This window comes from Anopheles marshallii, chromosome 3 (genome assembly GCF_943734725.1).
Source record: "Anopheles marshallii chromosome 3, idAnoMarsDA_429_01, whole genome shotgun sequence".
Lineage (NCBI taxonomy): Eukaryota > Metazoa > Arthropoda > Insecta > Diptera > Culicidae > Anopheles > Anopheles marshallii.
Genome location: NC_071327.1, coordinates 39,453,168 through 39,473,526, shown reverse-complemented (window position 1 = coordinate 39,473,526; position 20,359 = coordinate 39,453,168). Strand labels below are relative to the sequence as shown.

At 41.9% G+C, this 20,359-nt stretch overlaps 2 protein-coding genes across 2 annotated transcripts; both read right to left on the bottom strand.

Annotated features, from left to right (window-relative positions):
• Positions 1-2,861, bottom strand: LOC128711568 (uncharacterized). Its single transcript, XM_053806450.1, has 4 exons — positions 2,703-2,861; positions 512-731; positions 271-368; positions 1-87 (listed from the first exon to the last, which is right to left on the bottom strand). The coding sequence occupies exons 1-4, from the start codon at positions 2,859-2,861 to the stop codon at positions 1-3; spliced, it is 564 nt and encodes a 187-aa protein (XP_053662425.1).
• Positions 2,862-9,193: 6,332 nt separating this feature from the next.
• Positions 9,194-14,926, bottom strand: LOC128716139 (ATP-citrate synthase). The gene is made up of 9 exons (XM_053811060.1): positions 14,771-14,926; positions 13,736-13,921; positions 13,470-13,660; positions 12,736-13,397; positions 12,499-12,666; positions 11,166-11,361; positions 9,758-11,096; positions 9,439-9,674; positions 9,194-9,362 (listed from the first exon to the last, which is right to left on the bottom strand). The coding sequence occupies exons 1-9, from the start codon at positions 14,924-14,926 to the stop codon at positions 9,194-9,196; spliced, it is 3,303 nt and encodes a 1,100-aa protein (XP_053667035.1).
• Positions 14,927-20,359: the final 5,433 nt, after the last annotated feature.

Sequence of the window (20,359 nt, the reverse complement as noted above, 5' to 3'; positions counted from 1 at the left end):
TTAAAAACAACTGACCGCATTAAAATAGCATTTCCAGTATCTACCCTTCTTGGTTTTGTCTTCGGTGCCCCGGGTTTGGATGTCCATCTGGGTGAAAAAAAAGTGGAGAAAAAAAAGGAATAGAACGCAGCGAGATGTCAATGCCAGCGACAATGTTGCAGTACGTTAACCACGGCAGAAGTTGCTGCGAAACAGCAAACCCGTCGGCTTTTTTCTTAACCGCATCTCACAAAACTCACACACATATTTGCAATCAGTACTTTAGTTTACCATTTCGTCCAGCAGCTCCTTCCGCGCCTCGATATCATCGATCTCGTCCGGGATGGAGTTGGCCACCCTGTCTTCGGCCTCCGCGTCTGCATCCGCTTCTGGGGAAGAAAACCCACGAAGTAGATAAAGACCGTCAAAGAACTTCCGACCGGTGCGGATCAGGAGGCAGGATTGAAAAACGTTAACTTGACCCGGGCACCAAGGATCGATCGACCGTGGGCCTCAAGAATGCTCAATTTACCGGCATAATAGCTTTTCATCAGTTGCTCCGTTTTGCTCGGCGGTGGTGGTATTTTGGCCGGTGCCAGCGCAACCGTTGGTTTGCCAGTATAGCGTCCGTCCCGATACACCTTGTTGATGGGTCGCCCACTACCATCCTCCCCGTCACCTTTTTCCAGTGCATGGTGCAGTGCCACCATGAGACGGTCCAGTAACATGGCCGCCCGTTTCGGTACTACCATCTGGAAACGATAGTTTAAGCCACAGTTTGATTGAAATAATGAGTAATTGCTAGTGTCGAGGCTGGTTTATCGTGAGGATCGTAAGAAGATGTATGTCAATGACAAATTTTAATGCGGTAAATAGCTTTCCTTCCACTTCATTTTGAACTTCCTAGGTGCAGTAGAGAATTATGACTTGAAATTTAAATAGTCATGAAGTTTCTTCCATGATCAATCAAATATTTGTTTGGGTGCAACTTTCCAATCAAGCGTTTTTTAGCTTTTAATCAAAATAACCCGGAACGTTCCCCGTTTATTGGATAACGATTAAATTAAGTCAATACCACCAGGTCGTCCTGACAAAATAACAAAAGTTTAATTTTGTTGGCCTCAATAACCGTAAAATAATATTTCCGTCTTTATTGCTTCTACGATTACACATATTTTCCTTGGTCAATCAGGATCACTAAAATCCTCGTGGGTTTTTTATCAAAACCGACAGCACAACAATATAAAGTATGCAAATTTTACAACTATACAAGTTTTAAGCATGGAACCAGTATCAATGAAATTCATAACAAGTATTCAGAAACGTAAGTAATGAAAAAATATTTGACTAACTAACTAAATAAAAAAAGGTTTAAGTATGATCTTAAGTGCATCATACGATACATCACAATAATGCTGATTCTATAAAGATGGTGATGATGGTTCACTTCTAACCTCCATAAATAGTTTCAATTAAGACTTTCAATAAAGATAGTCAAAACAGATGATATTTGTGAAATTCCGATAAGTTGTGTAAACTGTAAAAATAATTAAAAATGTAAATAAAATAAGTAATAAAAAGGCTTGTAAAGACATCATCATCATAGTATTCAATATATCATATTCGAGATTCGAAAGCACAAAAGCAGTACTACCGATTTTCCCGACGGGAACAGTACAAAATACCCAACCAGGTCGTAGCCAGAACTCTCTATCCAGTATCGTGCTAAAATAAAGTCTAGTAAACTATTTATAACCGGCATGATCTAGCAGGTCTTCGCACCAATAAGAAAGAGAGAAAGAGAAAGAGCGAGAAAGACAAAGAGAAATCCTTACCAAATATGGTAAATTCCTAGCATGTCAAAAAAGGATGTTTTAAATTTGAAAATTCTACATCAGCAAGAGGGTTCTTTGCATTTCCTTAAACATTCAGGTTGATTATTCAACTCACTAAAAATATACATCAAATTTTCCAGTTCGAATGCATACACCAACATCGATTCTTCTCGCTGGCGCCAAATTTCAAACCGATCTGTCCGGATATGTTTAGAAATCTAATTACCCCGCCCATCCACGTGTGCGTCGTGATAGTTTGGTCCACGGTTATAAGACGAACAGACTTATAAGGAAGAATGTTCGGAGAAATAAGGCAATTCACTTATTACAATTTTATGATTGTTAGTGATTTTTCATAATTATTAAGCGTGCGAGTGTGTGTTTAGTAGTTTGTTACATAAATCATTCGAGTGTGATTAATTGCCCAAGCAAGTCAACTGTTTTGGAGATTTATTTAATACGTGTCTAATTTCTTAAGTTTACAGTTCAGGTTTTACAAGAGTGTCAAAAATGCCAATTAAATAGAGTTCCATAAGTTTATTGTTCAATTCGGTACAGTTGAAGCATTCTTCGTCCAACACATAACGATCGTCCATGCGTGAAGAGGCGATAGTGGCTTAGATCGAATTTATCATAAATCTTGTGCTGTTATCGCTTACATTATTCACTACGGAACCCAATGTAAATATGAGAATATTATAAATTTGATATTAAAAAATCGATAACAATACTAGCACACTTATCACAGTCAATCATTTACAAGCCTGTTCAACATGCAACTCAAAAACAGGAATGTCTGTGTTTCACGTTTGGCTCTATCTATGCATCGAGTAGTTTCAATAACTGACATGAAGATATAGTGTTCAGTTGTTGCAACATAAACCTTACCGGGTAGTCATCATAATTCACTTCCGCAAATTTGGCCATCTCATCCGATTTCATCTTTACCGGTGGAACGATTGCTTTGTAGCTGGATAATTTACACCAAACGTTCGGTGTTTCGATCAACACCAAGCAGATCGTTATCTGTAGGAGGATCCTTCGCATTTCAATGCACGGCTGTACGATGTTCTGTACCGAAGTTTACACTCTGCCCGAATAGTGTCGGCACGTTTCCTTAGCACTATATATCACGTGCAGTGGTCGTGTTCAAATTGTGTTTGCCGGTGGAGAAATGCTTACGCGTCCAGTAAATGTGTCACAATCACGCCAAACACTGAAATCCACTCACTGCCACACCAAGGCACCGGTGTACGACGAGCATCAATTATTCACGATCGCATCCATCATATTTTATAGTGTTTTCTTTCAGAACCCTATCTACTAGCAGGGATCGGAAAATCTGCGACCCACGTTCGGTGCTGTGTGGATCTCTGCGTAAAACTGAACCAGTATTTTCACTTGTATTAAATGCTTCCTATCGTTTTCCACCGTTCAGACTTGTATGTTTGGTCTTGTAATAATACTGCAAAACCCTTTAACCAAACCGATGGTTACAATGCAATGGGAAACCGTTCTGTACTCGGCTGTTATATGAACTAATCTAACCTGCTGCACGGAACATTCAAGTGCTTTTATAGACTGAACCGACTACTATCACCAACGTAGAAGTGCGACTAGGCGCCCTTAATCCTTAACCGTCACCGCCAGCATTCAAACTTCACACACACTCGCACACCGAACGAGTGAGACTAGTTTACGCGTAATGTTCGGTGCGAGTGTGCGTGGCGCTGTGCCATGCTTGTACTGAGCAACAGGTGGAAGATGACTGCAAAATTATTCAATCGTAATTTTATATAGGTTGTACTTTAAGTACTAACTGAGTTATATATTAAGAAGTAAATAAATATTTCGTCACATTTATAATTCATATTTGCTGTATTTTTCGTCTTGTAAATAATGATCTCCATTCTGGAACGTCGAGAATAATTAGAACATGCAAGTACAAGGCCAATGGCTACTATACAAGGTGGAATATTATTGCTACCTCCTAAGTTTTCTCACGATTTGTTTGGTGTTCCGTAGAAAATATTCAATTACATGATGCTAAATATGTCGGCTAAGTTCGTTCACCAGCTTTGATTCAGAAAGCATACCTAGGCCAAATATTTGTGGACATGTTTTCGCAGCCGTAGGATCAAAGGACTTCCGCCGTGGGAAGATGAAAAGATGGCTGTTGCTGGTCATTGTCTAAATTATGCATGAAGTAGAATGAAATTTTCAACAAACCCGATTTGAGTTCAAACGACAAAGCATTGGTTATCAATTCCCTTACCGTTTTCCTCAGCATTTGTTTGTTCTTAGTTTTACTGTAATCATCATTCTCCTATTTCAATACATAAAAACAACTTGACGTACTTAAATAAACAAACAAATAACAAAACAAATAACTCACAATTGCAGTCCACACTGCACGGCTTGTTGGAGTGAAGTATGCCAATGCCAATTGCAGCACGCGGCGAAAGTAAGTCAATGTCAAAGGCAGCAAAACGCGTTACCCAAAGCCTATATACCAAATTTTGCGAAAGACTCGGTAAAATTGGTCCATGTGTCCCAAAAACAATTGTCTTAGGCCAGAGGTCGTTGGTCAAATAATGGGTTGTTTTTGTTGTTGTTGCCACTGAGTGCCGCTGATCCTCCGATGATGCCGGGAAATGCATGTTTAATGTTTTCGATATCCTGCCGCGTACAGCCAGGACGTAGCAATAGAAAAAGTAACAAACGGCTGCACAAAACACACGCAAAACACACGTGAAATATTTTGATTTGCTCTTTGAATGCTATTGGCCCACCTGTTGTTGCGAACATGAAAGTGCTTTCAGCACGTTGGAAAAGCATAATTCTTTAGCCGCTTCCTCGAAGGGGTCACATTACGACTCACACAACCAAAGAGCAAGGCATTGTGATCTTTGTCAACGCAAGCTGAACTCAAATCAAATCACTATGTGGGGAAAAGTGTACATGTGTCACTGCATGGTACATGCCTTGGGTTGCAGTTTCAAATAACGAGCCTTCATGGTCTTGAGTACGGTGTGATTTAAAGAAATACTCATGCAGTTGTATGTTTATCCTGCCGTACAATGCTTCCATGAATCGTGCATTTGTCTACATCACGTGGAGTTCCGACATTTCTACATTGCAACGTAAAATGTGGCTTCTGGTTACTGGAAGTAGGGAGATGCATACGTTTCTATTAGTGGGTTTGAAAGATAAAATGAAAAAATGTTATCCTTAGGTGGAACTGGAATAAAAGACGCATATAAAACTGACAAACCAATCGGTTTTATTGCGCGATGTTTCATATACGGACATAAACTGACAATAGCTAATCAATGTGGCCGTAATTAAGAGACGTGTTGGTGATTTTATGGAGACACAATACATCAAACAAGATTGTAGCATGATAAATTCATTGGCCTTTTGCAAGCATGATGAGTGTTTGAACTGTTTGTTCCCAATCAATCGGCAATATTGTTTGCGAGTGGAGTCGCCCAGTGGTTTACTGTTGGCAGCACAGATCTTTAGACAACGGGATCGGTATCGCAGCACGACCTTTTGAGGTTGTGATACCAAAAAATGTGCAATATTGTTTGTGTTTCCAAATTTGCAGCAAAACACCGTATTTACAAACACTTATATTCTGTAAAAAAAATAAGGTACGTTTCCTTAATTGAATGAAATTATCAACAAAGAGTTAAATTGCTCCAACGCACGTACATCTTCAAATTTAACGGGTTAATTTAATATTTAAAATAACTTGAATTTATATGAAAACTCTGTAAATTGTCTTCTTATTCTCAATATATTCTTCTTTCACCGTGCAATTAGACGGTGACAGTTGACTCGGAGACTTTTTCTCCGAGACTTTTTGAATTAGCTCAATCCAGCAATGCTCCGAGACATTTCTGCACTCATTTGTTTGTTAACATGCCACTTGTGGGTGTTTATTTTTTTTTTAATGTATGCAGATAATATTAATTTTATTTTAAGCTTGAAATGACTTCAAATTAATGAAAACAGAACCACTTCATACACGCGATGTAAATGGGAAGCCGTTTTTTATATATGGACATTTCATCGCATTCTATCGAAAAAGGCTCGGAGACGAAAAAGTCTCGGAGACAATTGTCACCGTCGAATTGCACGGTCACGGTTCTACTATCCAGGACTCAAATCGTGCGAAGGTAGCAACACCCTCCGAATACCTTGCGATACTCAATTAACACAATCGGTCACGTTCATTATATTCAGCAAACAGGTACGTTGTCTTTCACACATTGATCTTCAGTTCATACATAAGGGTTTGCGTGTGTGCGCTACGTAGACCGCTCCAGAGGTACGTTCGATGGTATATCTGGCTTGGTAAATTGGAAAAAGTAGATATGGTACACTTATATCGAAGTTCACTCTTTAGTATAGGCTTCAACACATGTGATGATACTGAATTGCAAACAGGTGAGAGTCGATCATTGATTGTGGCTGTTGACGACCGTATTAGCTTTCTAGGTGATCCTCAATGCTGTATTCACTCACAAGGGTCGGTTCAATCTGCGGTATCATCTACTGACTTGAAGTTGATATATAGATGGTGCGCGGGCATCTGAAAAATTAGGCATTTCTGGAGGACCTGATGAATGAATTTGTCTTCAACGAACCAAGTTTGCAGCGTATTGGAGACTTAAAACTTTGAAAATCCATCTGTCGTTCCGGTAATTGTTCGAGTTAAAAATGTATGGTACTGTATTAGCTATTTGTCGGACTCTTCAGAACGGCACTGCGCTGTGATATGCTGCATTTAAGGTATAGTTATCCTCTGATTGCTGAATCTCATACTGTGGCTTTACAGTGGGCGCTATTTATTCCTGGGTTAGTGCTCAACGGCATGAATCTTCTTAATCTATGACTAGCTCTATGAGATGTACAGCGTATAGGGAATTGGACTCGACAGACTCCAGTGCGCTGGTCACGTCAAGAGAGTGACACCGGACGACCCACCCTATAAAGCCCTTTTAGGTCGTCCAAATGGACAGAGGAGACGTGTCTGTTTGCTTCAGCCGTGTTGAGCATTGGGAAAGACAGACCTCGCAGCATATTAGCCTCAGTTTGAGTAACTTCGTCTTAAGCAGGAAATGGTCTGATTCAACGATTGCTCTAATATAGGGTCGATGTCATCCGAGAAGTTCATGAACAGTGTGTTGTGGTGATATCCATGCGTGATTAAAGCGAGTTGCGTGCGATGAGCTCGAAGGAGAGATGCGAAGATTATATATTCATTGTCAGCTGGTTATAGTTGCGACATTCATTACGTTCATGTTGGACCATCCCGTGGTAGGAATACATCTTCGTATATGCAATTTGGCTACCATTCTGGAATATTAATATTCTGAATATTATTATTTCTGAATATTAATATTCTGAATATTAATAATTTCTAATCGAAATAACTCACCAAAAATAAAAACAAATCACAAATTGTACTTTTACTTGTTTTTATTACTACCAACCTCCGTCATGTCAAGCTGAAATATAGATTTTCAAGCTCCCATCCGGTACGTGCAGCCTTGTGCAGAAGGAACAGTGTGCAGTGCAGTGCTGTTTAATTTAGTATTTCGTGTTATTTGTTCGCTTTTAAATAGTGATGCGATCTTGTACGATCGTACTTGTTTCTCCTAAGCTTATCCTCTTTGCAAACATAATCGGGAAATTTGAACTTCGCAGCGTTAATCTGCTTTCAAAACCACTCGTCCACTCGCCAGTGCCAATCATTTGTTTACCTTGCTCGCAGCGTTCAATAGAAAAAGGTTGTCAATAATAATAACAATAACGACTTATGGATGGATGGGTCGTCATACAGCAGATCCACTGCCAGTAGGTTATAGCTTTCAAGGCGCAGCCATGCGCGCGAATGCAAAGTTGTTCTCAAAATACCAATCAATAACGTCTAAAATAAACTTTCATAAGTTCTGTGCATGCTATCAGTGCGCAGTGCAGTCCATTAGATAATTTTGGTTTTCTGTTCATCGCCACTACCAACAACAACGGGCTCCAAGTTCTAGTGTGCAGTCCAACACGAAGTGCTCATCGAGTGTCGATAGCACATTTCTGTTGATAATACATATCTATGTTAGGTGCAATTTTGAGCTCAGCTAATTTGGACGAAGACAGAACTTCTTTTATATCACCCTCATTGCTTTGTAATTTAAATTAATTTTAAACCATAACCCAAACCAAGAGAGAGAAAATAATCCAAAAGAACACATGCGAAAGAAATAAAACTGAACACATATTAGGTACTTTGTCACTATTTTTGTTGTATCTTTTTTCCATTCAAATAAAATAGAAGAAACATCCACATTAACTTATAATTAACAACAGAAACCGCAATGAAGACTTTTACACGGAAAGAAATAATAACAAATTTAAATAGAAATGAAATAAGACAGAGCGCCTCTACTATGTTCGTTCGTTCATATTGCAATCGTCTCTCACTTTAGTTGCCACCTTTTGCTATGATATTCATGGAATATAGCGTCATTGTCTCTACTATCTGGTACGCTTTTGTAGATGTTGTTACCGTTTAAAATCAAGAAACGGCTGGGGTAACCGAAGATGAGAAATAATAAGATAGAAACATAATGAGCGATGCAATAAATTAAAAGTTAGTCTCTGGTTGCTTCCACCGCTTTTGTTTGCTTTGTCTGTCGTTTAACACCTTGGTCCTACGGTCAAATAAGACATTCCTGTGATTGCACCGAGTGATCTTCATTCTATCAAGGCTAGAAACTTGTTCATGCTATCTCAGTGCAAGCATCATTATCTTTTCAGCGAAGCCTGTTTAGGTACGATTATAAACAATAGTGATCGTAACTTTAGAAAAAACCGAAAGTAGTCGGTAGCAATAAGTTTCGCAATACACAGCGCAACTTTCCTTGCATAAATGCACTGTTTGTTTGAGAATGTAAAATCGTTTGTTCAACAAGCTAACAGACACGAAGAAGAAAAAAAGATGATTCCGAACGACTTACACTACGCCAAAAACGAAAAAGAGATTCTTGTAAAAACTAGTTACCAATAAAAGGAGGAAAATGGAAAGTATGCAGCATTGTGCTGCATAATTTGCTTAATGTTTCTTGTTTGTTTCACTAGCAATCTTTTCCAGCCAAAGAATCGTCGTTTGCTCACATTACTGCACCATATTTTACGGTTCGTTATCCTTTGTTGATGGATGAATATGGTACAATTTCACATCCACACTTCAATTACCACTTTTCTACGCTCATGTCTAAACGGAAAGATTTTGTTTTGCGTCGTGTTGTGCTTATGAATGTTTGTATAGTTCTTTGTCTCGACGGCCGAAAACCCCTCGATTGATAGGGGTTTTAATTGTACTGTTCGGGAAGAACGTAAGAGATGTCGTCCCATGGATGACGATACAGACCCTGCTTCAAGCGCTTCTGGTCCATGTAATGTCCGATGAAACCGATGCTACGGCCCAACACAAACAGTGAATTGATCGCACCGATGTTGATGTACTCCTGAGCTTCCTCGCTGTAAATGATAAACATACCCAAAATGAATGCAAGTGCTAAATACACAAATCAACACAAAAGCAGGCCACACGTACCTCGTGAATGAACCACAGTTTCTCAGCAAATCAACGAAAGACGTAGCAATTACTCCATCCACGTTCAAAATTAGATTCGGTTTCTTGCTGGTGGTAATCTTCTCAACTTCCAGTGCGTACTCGAGCAGAGGGTAAGCTGGGAAATTTTGCATTACGAATTCTTTGATGATCTTTACTCGGACGTCCGGGTTATTGATGGATTTAACTCTGTGGCCGATACCCATGATCAGTTGACCCTGTGACACGCGAGATTATTGTTATTGTAAAGGTGAGATGAATATTTTCTCTATAAATGTTAGTGCTTTTCGTCAATACACACCTTCTTACGCATAGAGTTGACGAATTCCATTGGATGAAGATTGGAATCGTATGCCTCGGAGAACTGTTTGGCTGCACCATCCAGTGCACCGCCGAAACGGTCACCGATCGTAAGCAAACCGCTCACAACTGACGATACCAAATCTTTACCGGCACGTGCACAAACGATCGTGTTGTGGGCGCCCGATACAGCAGGACCATGGTCCGCAGTTACCATCAGACACATTTCAAAGAACTTGCACACATACGGAGGCAAACAGCGCTGGAACCACAGAAGCGACACAACACCACCAATGCCAACATTCTTCTGCAGCACATCGCTGATCGGCATGCCGGCGTAAAGCAGCTCCTGGCCTCTTTCGTCACAAATCGACGTCATGAATGAGGCCGGCTTGCGAATCAAACCAAGCTCCCGCGCCCACGAGTAATCCATCGGTACTGTTGGGGGTGGCACCTCTTCGGCGGGTACGATGTGTCCTTCCTTCACCATGCTCTCGTACACCGACCCAATCATATCACCGAAAGCATCGAACGAGGCAGGTACGTGAGCGCCCGCATCGGCAAGAGCATTGTTTTTAGCCGAGGCTGTTTCGCGATCCGAGTTCGCACAAGATCCAGCATGACCGAACTGCACCTCAGAGGTGAACATTCCCGCACATGTACCGATGCACCAGGCAATCAAGGGCTTAGTGATGCGACCGTCCTTCAATGCTTCACACACTTCGTATTCCTCAACACCACCAACCTCCCCCAACAATACGATCATCTTGGCAGCCGGATCAGCCTGATAGCGTAAGATGTGATCCATAAATGTTGTGCCAGGGTAACGATCGCCACCAATCGCGACACCCTCGTATACGCCATCCGTCGTCAGCGAAAGAATGTTGTTCAACTCGTTGGACATACCACCCGAGCGGGAGACGTACGCTACACTGCCGGCGCGATACAACTTGGAATGTATAATATTATCGAGCATACCGCCCGTATTACCAATCTTGAAGCATCCCGGTTTAACGCCACCAACCGTGGCCGGGCCGATGATTGAAACGTTACGGTCCTTTGCAGCCATGTTCAGCTTGCGCGTCAGATTCTCTGGAATACCTTCAGCGATGATGGCAATGGTGCGGATCTGCGGATAGTCCAACACTTCGATCGAACTATCGTAAGCCGAACGGAGAGACGCAAAGTTTACTAGCACATCGGCTTCCTTGTGCTTGTTGATTGCTTCCGACATCTTAGAGTACACTGGGATCAGCACTTCCTTGTGACCCCAGTAGAACTTTTGCTTATGGTACCCGGTGAACGGGTATACCATAGCGACCACGGAAGGTTCATCACGGCTGCAAACGAAACATTTGTACATTAATTTTTCAACTCATTCAGGTTGGATGTACAACTTTAACATTTACCTGCAAATAAAGTCGAAATCCAGCATCGACTGGACAGCTCGGGTTTGCATTCCCCAAACGAGTGCCTTGGTACGGTTGGTAAACATTTGACGGTACGCATCCGAGCCGATTTCTGTCTGTGACGATCGGATTGCACCTGATTCGCCTACCGGGGAAGTAGCGGGTGAGGTAAATTTCTTACTAACGCCACTGCTAGCTGCTACATGAGCATACAGTATAAGGGATGACGACGGTGGTACAGCGAGCGAGGACCGTGTTGTGATTGTAAGGAAACGGTGAGGGTTATGAATGGGAAAGTGTTTGATCGTCGAAAGCAAGCGATGATGCAAACATAAACCATGAAAACATACAAACACACACACACACATACATGGCATGATGACGTGCAGGAAGAAGAAAATGAAAAGAAAAAATAGGAATACAGTATGGGATTATGAAAAAATTTCAATATAGATTTTATAGCTCAAATGCTATCGGAAGGAAACATAACAACAAACATAGCACGAACCAAAGCATCATTTTAGAGCTCCAATTATTGAACGATAACATGAAAGGAAATGATGAATAGATTGTTTATATAAAACGACAAAAAAGTTCTACTATTCGTGTGATATAATGATATTAATAACTGATTTTATAAAACGTAGCCTTGTTTGAACACGAGAACACGAGATAATTATTACACATTCTATGATACTGAAGACCGTTAAGTTATCATACACATAGCCAAGGAAGCAGGAAAGGTACCCGTCCAACAAACGCTTTGCAATAAAGTGTGGCACTTACACCATAGAAAATTTTATATAGGAAAATGCATGCCCATTTTCTCTTTCCCACTGTACAGAAAGAGAAAAAACGATACACGCTTTATACATGGGTGTAGCAAACATTAACACACTTTTTACACAAATCAAAACGAATATTACAAGGGTACAAGTTCATCCAATTACCAAACGCTCACCTTGGCCGGTGGTTTTGACGCAACGATCTTCGTTATCGGTAGTCGAGGAGTATGATGTGCGGAGCAATATTTTTAACAAAAGCCTAGAAAAACCTCCCATTCTACTACGCGAAGAGGATGGTAAATTTTGTTCTACAATTACTGAATGGGTGGTACTATCATGAGCGGGGGCATCACTATGTAACCGTTCGCTAGATGCATCACGAATTGTGTAAACGACTAGGAAATTAAGCAACGTTATTAAACAAAAAGCTGCACGATGACTAGACACATACATGAATGACATACAATCGGAACTGATTTGATTGCAAAGGAACGGATGCCTTGCTGTGTCAAGCTTTGTGTTTTATAGCTTACCATTTTCTTGACTACCAGTGGACGCCTTTTTTGAGGATTCGGCTACCTGCTGGCCGCCCGGAAGAAGGAAGTTTGCAGTTGCAAAGTGAACATTGTTGCTCTTAGCGATTGGTTTCTTTCCTAGTGCCATACCGCAAATAGCTGTCATGTGTGTCTCCGGACCGAATACGTACAGTGGAATGCCTACAATGGAAACATGATGTTAAATATTCAAAAGCAAGCCCACGCCTTCACTTTTTCTATTCCACTTACCCAGACTGCTACCAATCTCACGCATCTTGCGTAAGCCCTCCTGATAGTTCGGTCCTGCACGACGCACAAAGATGGACACATTGTGCTCGATCAACTTCTGCTGGTAGTCACGTAACGCGGTAATAATACCGCTGAATGTTGCTGCTACGTTCGTAAAGTTGGCAATACCTCCCCCAGTAATCAGCACCTTTCCATCCGGATGCTTCGGACTGCTGGTCATCAGACTAAGAATAGTCTTGGCATATTCGTACGTTTGCTGCTCCGACGGTGCCCCGCTGTATTCGCCATAGTTTGCCAGCTCACTAGCACCGCCCAGATCGCAGATTGTATCAGAATAGATTACACTAGCACCACCACCGGCAACCATTGTCCAGATGCGACCGTTGCGGTTCAGAATGGTAAGCTTCAGCGAAGCACCGCTCTTAGCATCCAAATCGGCAATGTACGCTTCCTCCGGGAATGCATCTCGTCCAAATGGTGGCGGATAATCAATCTCTCCCCATTTTGGCCGACAGATGAAGTCAGCCGTTGCATCCACCTTAGCTGCTAAATCGAGAATATAGATGGAATCGTTCGTGATGACCAGCGGATTAATTTCCAGGTAAGTAAAGTACAGGTCCACGTACAATCGGTACAGATTGTATACAAAGTTGGCAACTCTTCTGCAAAAGGTACAAACAAATGCGCTTAATCGCTGGAGCTGCATTCGGTGGGTGATTAGTAGTCACACTTACTGCTTCTTGGCGGAAGAAATTTCAGTTAGCAACACTTTCTCGATTTCGGCCATGGTCACATCTTTACCGACAGGTACTTCCAACTTCAACGCCTTCGCGTCTACATCACCGATATCAACGCCACCCTGATGATAGAACAGTATTGTGTCTGCCGTCCGGTGAGAGTAGATACATACGTACGCTTCCTCATTCTGTAAAGATTAATCACACGAAAACAATGAAAAAGGGACAACCGAAAAGGCATTGTCAATAGATCGAAAACTTACATCTTTGTGCGGGACAAACGGTTCGATGATAAAATTGCGCAGCTTGCCGGTAGCATTTCCAACCTTCTGATCTTTGCCCATCCGTTCATTGACCCATGCCTTTACCTGGGTTAGGTTTTTGTTAACAGCAATCAGTCCGAGTTTGCCACGTCTCTTAATCAACTGATCCGGTTTAACCACAAGAGGCTACAAGTAAATGAACAGAACCAAAAAAAAAAAGGCAGTTACACATAAATTTACATAAATTCAACGATAAAGTCAAATCTCAATGAGAAGACTTAAAGCGGGGTGGCGATGTTCAGTATTAGTGGTGGTGGCATATTTTCTACATCCAATAGTGAATGTGTATAGTGTTCCATTGCATCACCTTTACCTATCCAGACTGCCAGTGTACTTTGGACACCTCAAGATGACCGCCACGATTGGAAACATTTTTTTCCATACTATCGTCAACATTATACGGCATCATACCGTCTTCCAAGAGTTTCTCTTCGATACAAGTTCACAGCCATAGATTAACATTTACGTATTGACGCGTTCCAGCGAGGTGCTTCGATGATACATCCGGATAGCTTTTTTACGTCATCATCTTCAACGGAGGAAAAATCCACACGCTGTGACGAAAAAACAATTTTACGTAATTTCGTGGCCACAAATAACAAAGGAAAAAAAAACATCTCCATCGGATGAGAGTTTTTTGTTAATGATTTATATAAAAAATATAAGCAAAAGGAATTGATGACGAAATTTGTCGTATGAAATGAGGCAAGCAAAACAAGCCTCTCGAAGCTTCGTGTCGGCTCATTTGCAACAGCAGACATCTCCTGCTGATCGCGCGATCAAAGTGCAGTCTCGCACAGCATGACCTTGATCCTAGTTGACGTACAAAAGCTTGATCAGTTTAGCAGCATGAAGAACGTTCTGTACCCACTTTTACAAATTCTATACCTTTCGCGATAGAATAAAATGTACAATCTGTTTGCTGAAATACTTGTTTGTTTAATGTATTAATAAAATAAATGGTTTGCCACTCACCGACGTCTCCAGCCACGGGTTGTCCAGTACCAGCTGCTGCCATTGTGTAGTTTCGGTCACGGTTGCAAAGCGGCACTTGGCCGCTCCATGATCGCCCTGTAGATGGCGGTTGATAATATCTTTACCGGTGGCTTCGCGTATTGCTTTGGCGGACATCTTGCTATTGTACTTCTTGAGTCTGTTCTCCTTTTGTTAGTTTGATCTTTCAATTCTGCAGAAATTGATAGAATAGATAGGAAATGGTTAATTAGGAAGATTTTTACTTTTCCTCACCATTTCTAACCACGAATAGACTTTACAAATAACGTATTTTTGTCTCGAACAGCTCAAAGAAAATGCTAAAACAAATAAATTTACTATCTCCACGTTTTTGTTGTTGCGTGTATAAACAACGACGGTGTTGGTGGTCATCGTATGGTTGTTTAAGCTAACCAACGGTATTACATCGACGTTGCAATCTGTACATCCAATGCTCGCAGTTACCAGAGTGTACAACGTCATGCAATACCTCAAAAGCCCAACAAATGTGCCATCCGAACCGGGGAAGACGGTGCCTATCATTCACCCATAATGGTGCCTTTTGATGAATAAACAAACTAGCCTGTTCCTCGGAGCCAGCGCCTATCCCTCTGGCTACTCTAGCCCGAAATACCGGTCACAACAAAATCGACCATATAGCCGCGTTACAGGCTTTCGCTTTCCCCTTAATGACACAACGGTGGTAACAACAGTGTTCGGTAATGAGGGGCTTGTTTTGTCGACTGGCGCGGTTGACTGACCGAATGCAAGAAGTGGCATTGGCGGTTAGCAACACCGTCCGAATGACGAGTCACGGGTCGCACCTAGTAGATAAAGATTACAACATTTCTACCCATTCAAGTTCGGCGAAAGGAATAGGCCACGCAACGGTAGATAGCGGAGAGAGAACGACGAAAAGAGATAATTCAACTCTTCTACATAGCAATTCAGAGCACAAGAATTCCTTCAAGTAATCTACCAAAGATCATTTACTTGTTACATTCATATGATGTGTATTTTTCAAAAGTGTATGATGTGTATTCTTCATTCTATAGCCACATCGGACATTGCTCCTTTAATCCAAAATCAATGAATTAAACAAAAACATAGATTCCGATATCAATCATCTACCAACGGTCAATCTTACGACAAACACATCTCCCAAAAAGGTTGTAGAGTTATCACTGGTGGCCGGTTAGATATAGCGGCCAATTGGTACTTCTAGGAGCGATCAAATTAACTTCCCAATCCTGATAGGTACAGAATAATTGCATCGAACGTACACATAGATTCGCATAGGATAAACATTTCAACTGATAAGTCTGATAAGCCAGTAAGGCCACCGCTTCAATTGAGTGCGGCATTCCAACAGGTAACACGATAGGGCGAAACCTAGCCGAGAGAGCTGGCAGTCAGGTTATTTATTACATAAAAATCCACTTCAAAAATCCTCCAAAGCAGGAACTGGAACGCAATACCGGATCATAAATTATTGCCTGGTGAAGGCAACGTCCATTAACGCACTACAAATGGCACGGCCCCCAGCAGAGCTGGGTTTAAAATTTCGGGGAAAACGGACCACAACTTTCTCTTCCAATCGAACAAGCACACCCGAAAACCCGTACTCTGTTGGAATCTCTGCACGCGCCGTACGCACACTAAAAGAACCGCACCGATAGGTGGCCAGGTTCAGCGCGAACCACTCTCGCAAAGGCACACACGCGGAAGCGCGATTGTTACACGGTGCACACACCTAAAGCACAGCTGTGGGAGTAACTGCGAGTTGAAGCAGCAGGCCAACAATGCAACGAAACCAGTCACGGGCAGCGGACACACACGCCTCTGTTGTGCTGTACTGTGGGCAACGATCCGATCGGGACGACGACACAAACGCAACTAAACCCCTTGGCGCTTATTCCACCAACAGCTAGTGCTCGGGATCGGCAGGCGGTTTCCACCGCGAAATCGGACGCGAATCAGCCTGACTTTGGGTTTCAGCCGCAATGAACAGTGTATGGCGCGAGGTGGGGTGATGGCCGAGGAGGGGTTTTTTTCCTTTTCTTTGCTGTACTTCTGCTACCAATACGTTTACTACTCGGCTTCCAGCGTCATTCGTCCGAGTGTGGTGGTTTGCCCTTACCGGCGGCTTTACCTTCCCTCGTGCGCTACGTTACCCGCCAGTTCCCGACTATTGCTTATCTCCTCAGCTGATGGTTCACCACGGTTTGCAGGTCGTTTATTTCATTTTGCGAACACCGACGACTGACGCGCTGGTCATGTGCTGTTGCATCCGCCTTTCGTCCGACCGTACCAACCGGAGGACGGTCACTCTGATTAGAGGGGACATATCCCCTGCAGCAGCAGTCGGGAAGCAGCGGTGACCTGAGAGCCAGCTGTAAAACATGCACGACTCGGGACACTGTCAAGGGCGGACGGAGTGAATGTTTCTTGTGCATGCATGTTGCATTTGACCTAGTGACAGATTAAGAGAACCTTTTCAAGCCATCTCGTGCTACTGAGCTAAGACTGAAGGCTAGAAGCGTAACTAAGGTACGCCGGAATAGCTACATTTTGTGCTTCAGTCTGAAGCATTTCCGGGTGTATTGTCTGTTCAACAACCTGTTCTACTTTTCAGTACCACTTTCACTACGATGTCGATATGCATTCAAAGTCGTCGTTGCAGGGATCAAGAACACCGGTGGTAATACAGTGTTCTACTTCCTGGTAGTTCTAACAACTCGTTCTAAACAGGTTATGCCACTCCCGTTTGCACCCTGGATCCATATTAAAATGATGAATATACTTCCAACTACATGTTCGAAAGTGATTAGTTTAATTCGCAGCTACAAATTATCCCGCCTGAAACCCAAAAACAAGCAACTGCTTCATGAATTATACGTTACATATTGTTTACATTTCAACAACTCGTTGCTACGGCAACCCATGAACAGCTGAACAGGATGATATTCACTCTATCAACGTTTTACTCCTTCCTGTGACCTCTAGATCAATCATCTTTCAACGTCTGTTCGGAAATAAAAATAAGTTAACTAATGGCGAAAAATAAGTTACTTAATAGTGAGCTTGCAAGTAGACTAAACGATGACAACAATGTTTAACATAAAATAAAATAAATCCTCCAGGATCCCTGATTAACATGCATGTTAGTTGAGTAAATAAAACAAATCTTGTCCGGTGCAGAATGTATATAACTAATGCCTGTATTACATCCAGAAACCAGAAAAGAAAAAGCGGTCAAACGCAATACTTTCTTCAAGGAGATCTCTCCGCTCATGTGCCTTGCTCCAACGAAAAAAGTCATCGTACACTGACGTCATGCTCCCAAAGCGAGTTACATAATGCTCCAGGACGAAACCTTAGGGACGTTTTTAGGGCAAGTTGGAAGGCGAGAAAAACAAATCAAAAATACTAGGGAGGTTGTGGAGCATCATGGGATATTAAGCCTAATAGGAAGACTTTGAACTACCGCAAAGCATTGAAGATTTAGACGGCTTCAGCTAGCGGAAATTACTCATTAATCCTCCCCTTTCTTCTTAGCGCCTTGTGCCGTTTGACAAATTGACAAAAGTTCACTTTCTTTTTTTTTCCTTACAGCATTCAGAAGAATTGTAGTTTATGTTGTACATGCTGCAATCGAATGCTTATCCAAATGCTCTATTGCCACATTTGCTGGAAATGAGAAATTTGGCAATGCTTACCACGATCGATATAACCTTGACAATGAAATGTCCGTTTTGTTATTTCTGCTTCCCAAAAATTTGATGGCCAAGGTCACGCGTAATCAAATTGAGGCCTCCTGTTTTCACAAGTGCACTGTCCAGAGTATACTGATCGTCGGGAATGGCAATAACTTGCGAGTTTCGAGGTTTTCCATGGTACCAGCGCGACACACCGGTCGAAACACAATGATAAAAACGCACGATCTCACAACTACAAGCGACGTGACGAGCAATTTCTTTGCGTGTAACCAACATCGGACCACCTCTTGACAATCTCGTACGATCTTTGCAATCATCGAACATCATCAACGTACGCGTTGTTTTTTTATTTGCCTGCCTACTCTTACACTGTTTTGCCGGTATTGCATGCGGGAGGAGTGAGCGGAGTCACAATATAAACACGCCACCCTCTTCAATCATCCACCCAGCGCTTGTCGTGACCGTAATGCGACCAGACGCGTGCATCTTTTTTGTGCATTAGCTTCGCAATCGGTGATTTTTCTTCGTTGCCATGTGCGCTCGTCACACATTTCGGGAGGCCATTATCGTGTTTCGATTACCAGCCAGAGAACAGACTTTTCAAGCTGCAAATCTAGTCACCCGGCAAAACCAACATCGGCTTGCAATGGGACATACGCATGGGACCATGCTGCTGACGTTTATTGTATGTTTCTCTACACACGCTGTCCATGTAGGCGTACGTGTATTCGTGAGATCGTTCCATTTTGCCATCCCCCACTACTAAGCGCAGAAAGTGCGTTGATGTTTTAGAAAAAAACAACTTTTCTTCACACATTACGATGATACGCAATATTGATGATTCGCAGCATACGACTAGCCCAAGCCTAGTTGTTTCCTTGTGCAGTAACAATAAGCACCGATAACAGTAAGCTGCGTAGTGTAGGTTAAAACGGCGCTACGTATACATATATCCAATCCACCGCTCATCCCTACATACCAGTCGTACATTATATATTTTTGCGTCTATAATTTATTCCACGCTTCGTTCGACCATTCATTTCCTCACATAAACGGTCAAACCACATCGTGTAGCTTGTAAGTGCAATGTAATTCTTCAGCCGATTTTAAAAAACAACACTCTAGTCGGGTCAATTTCCTCGGCCTACCAGAGTTGTTGGTGTTAAACGTTTACCAAAGATGTTTAACATGAGCAAATGTTTCTTATCACTTCGCTACAAAACGATAAACATCTATATACGATAAACAGTGATAACTCATCGTACTTTTCACGGGGAAAACTACAGAACAGTATTACCATGAACTTTACGGTTCAATCAATAAACGCACTATGCTTTGATTAACGGTTGGAAGATAAAAAAAACATCTTCCGCAGGCATAGGACATGCAGTGTTAGTATCGATTGACCTGGACGAAATTATGTGCGTAGAGATTGAAAGTAATTTCAGCACTAACATTTCACTGTTTTGGAGGATTGATTTCGACTGGATCACCCAAGCGCGGACATATCACTTTTTATAGTTCCGCTGCAACTCATCACACTAAACAACTCCTTGAATGGTTCCAGATTCTACTATCCGCTTGCATTTCACTTCATGTAATCATGACAAATCATGACGATCTGTACGTTTTCCATGACGAAGCCAACTTTTCATATTTCTCTTCCCAACACATCTTAGTTGCGCTAAATTTACCTTGCTTGTTTCCTAAAACTGGTCAACCATAAGGAGGACAGATAGAAGCTAACATACCTGAACAGATAGCAATGTACAATGTTTCAGCAACAAACGCTGGATTAGCGTATTTAACAACACTTTCGTATAGTAACTTTAGATAGAAAATGCAGCCTCAC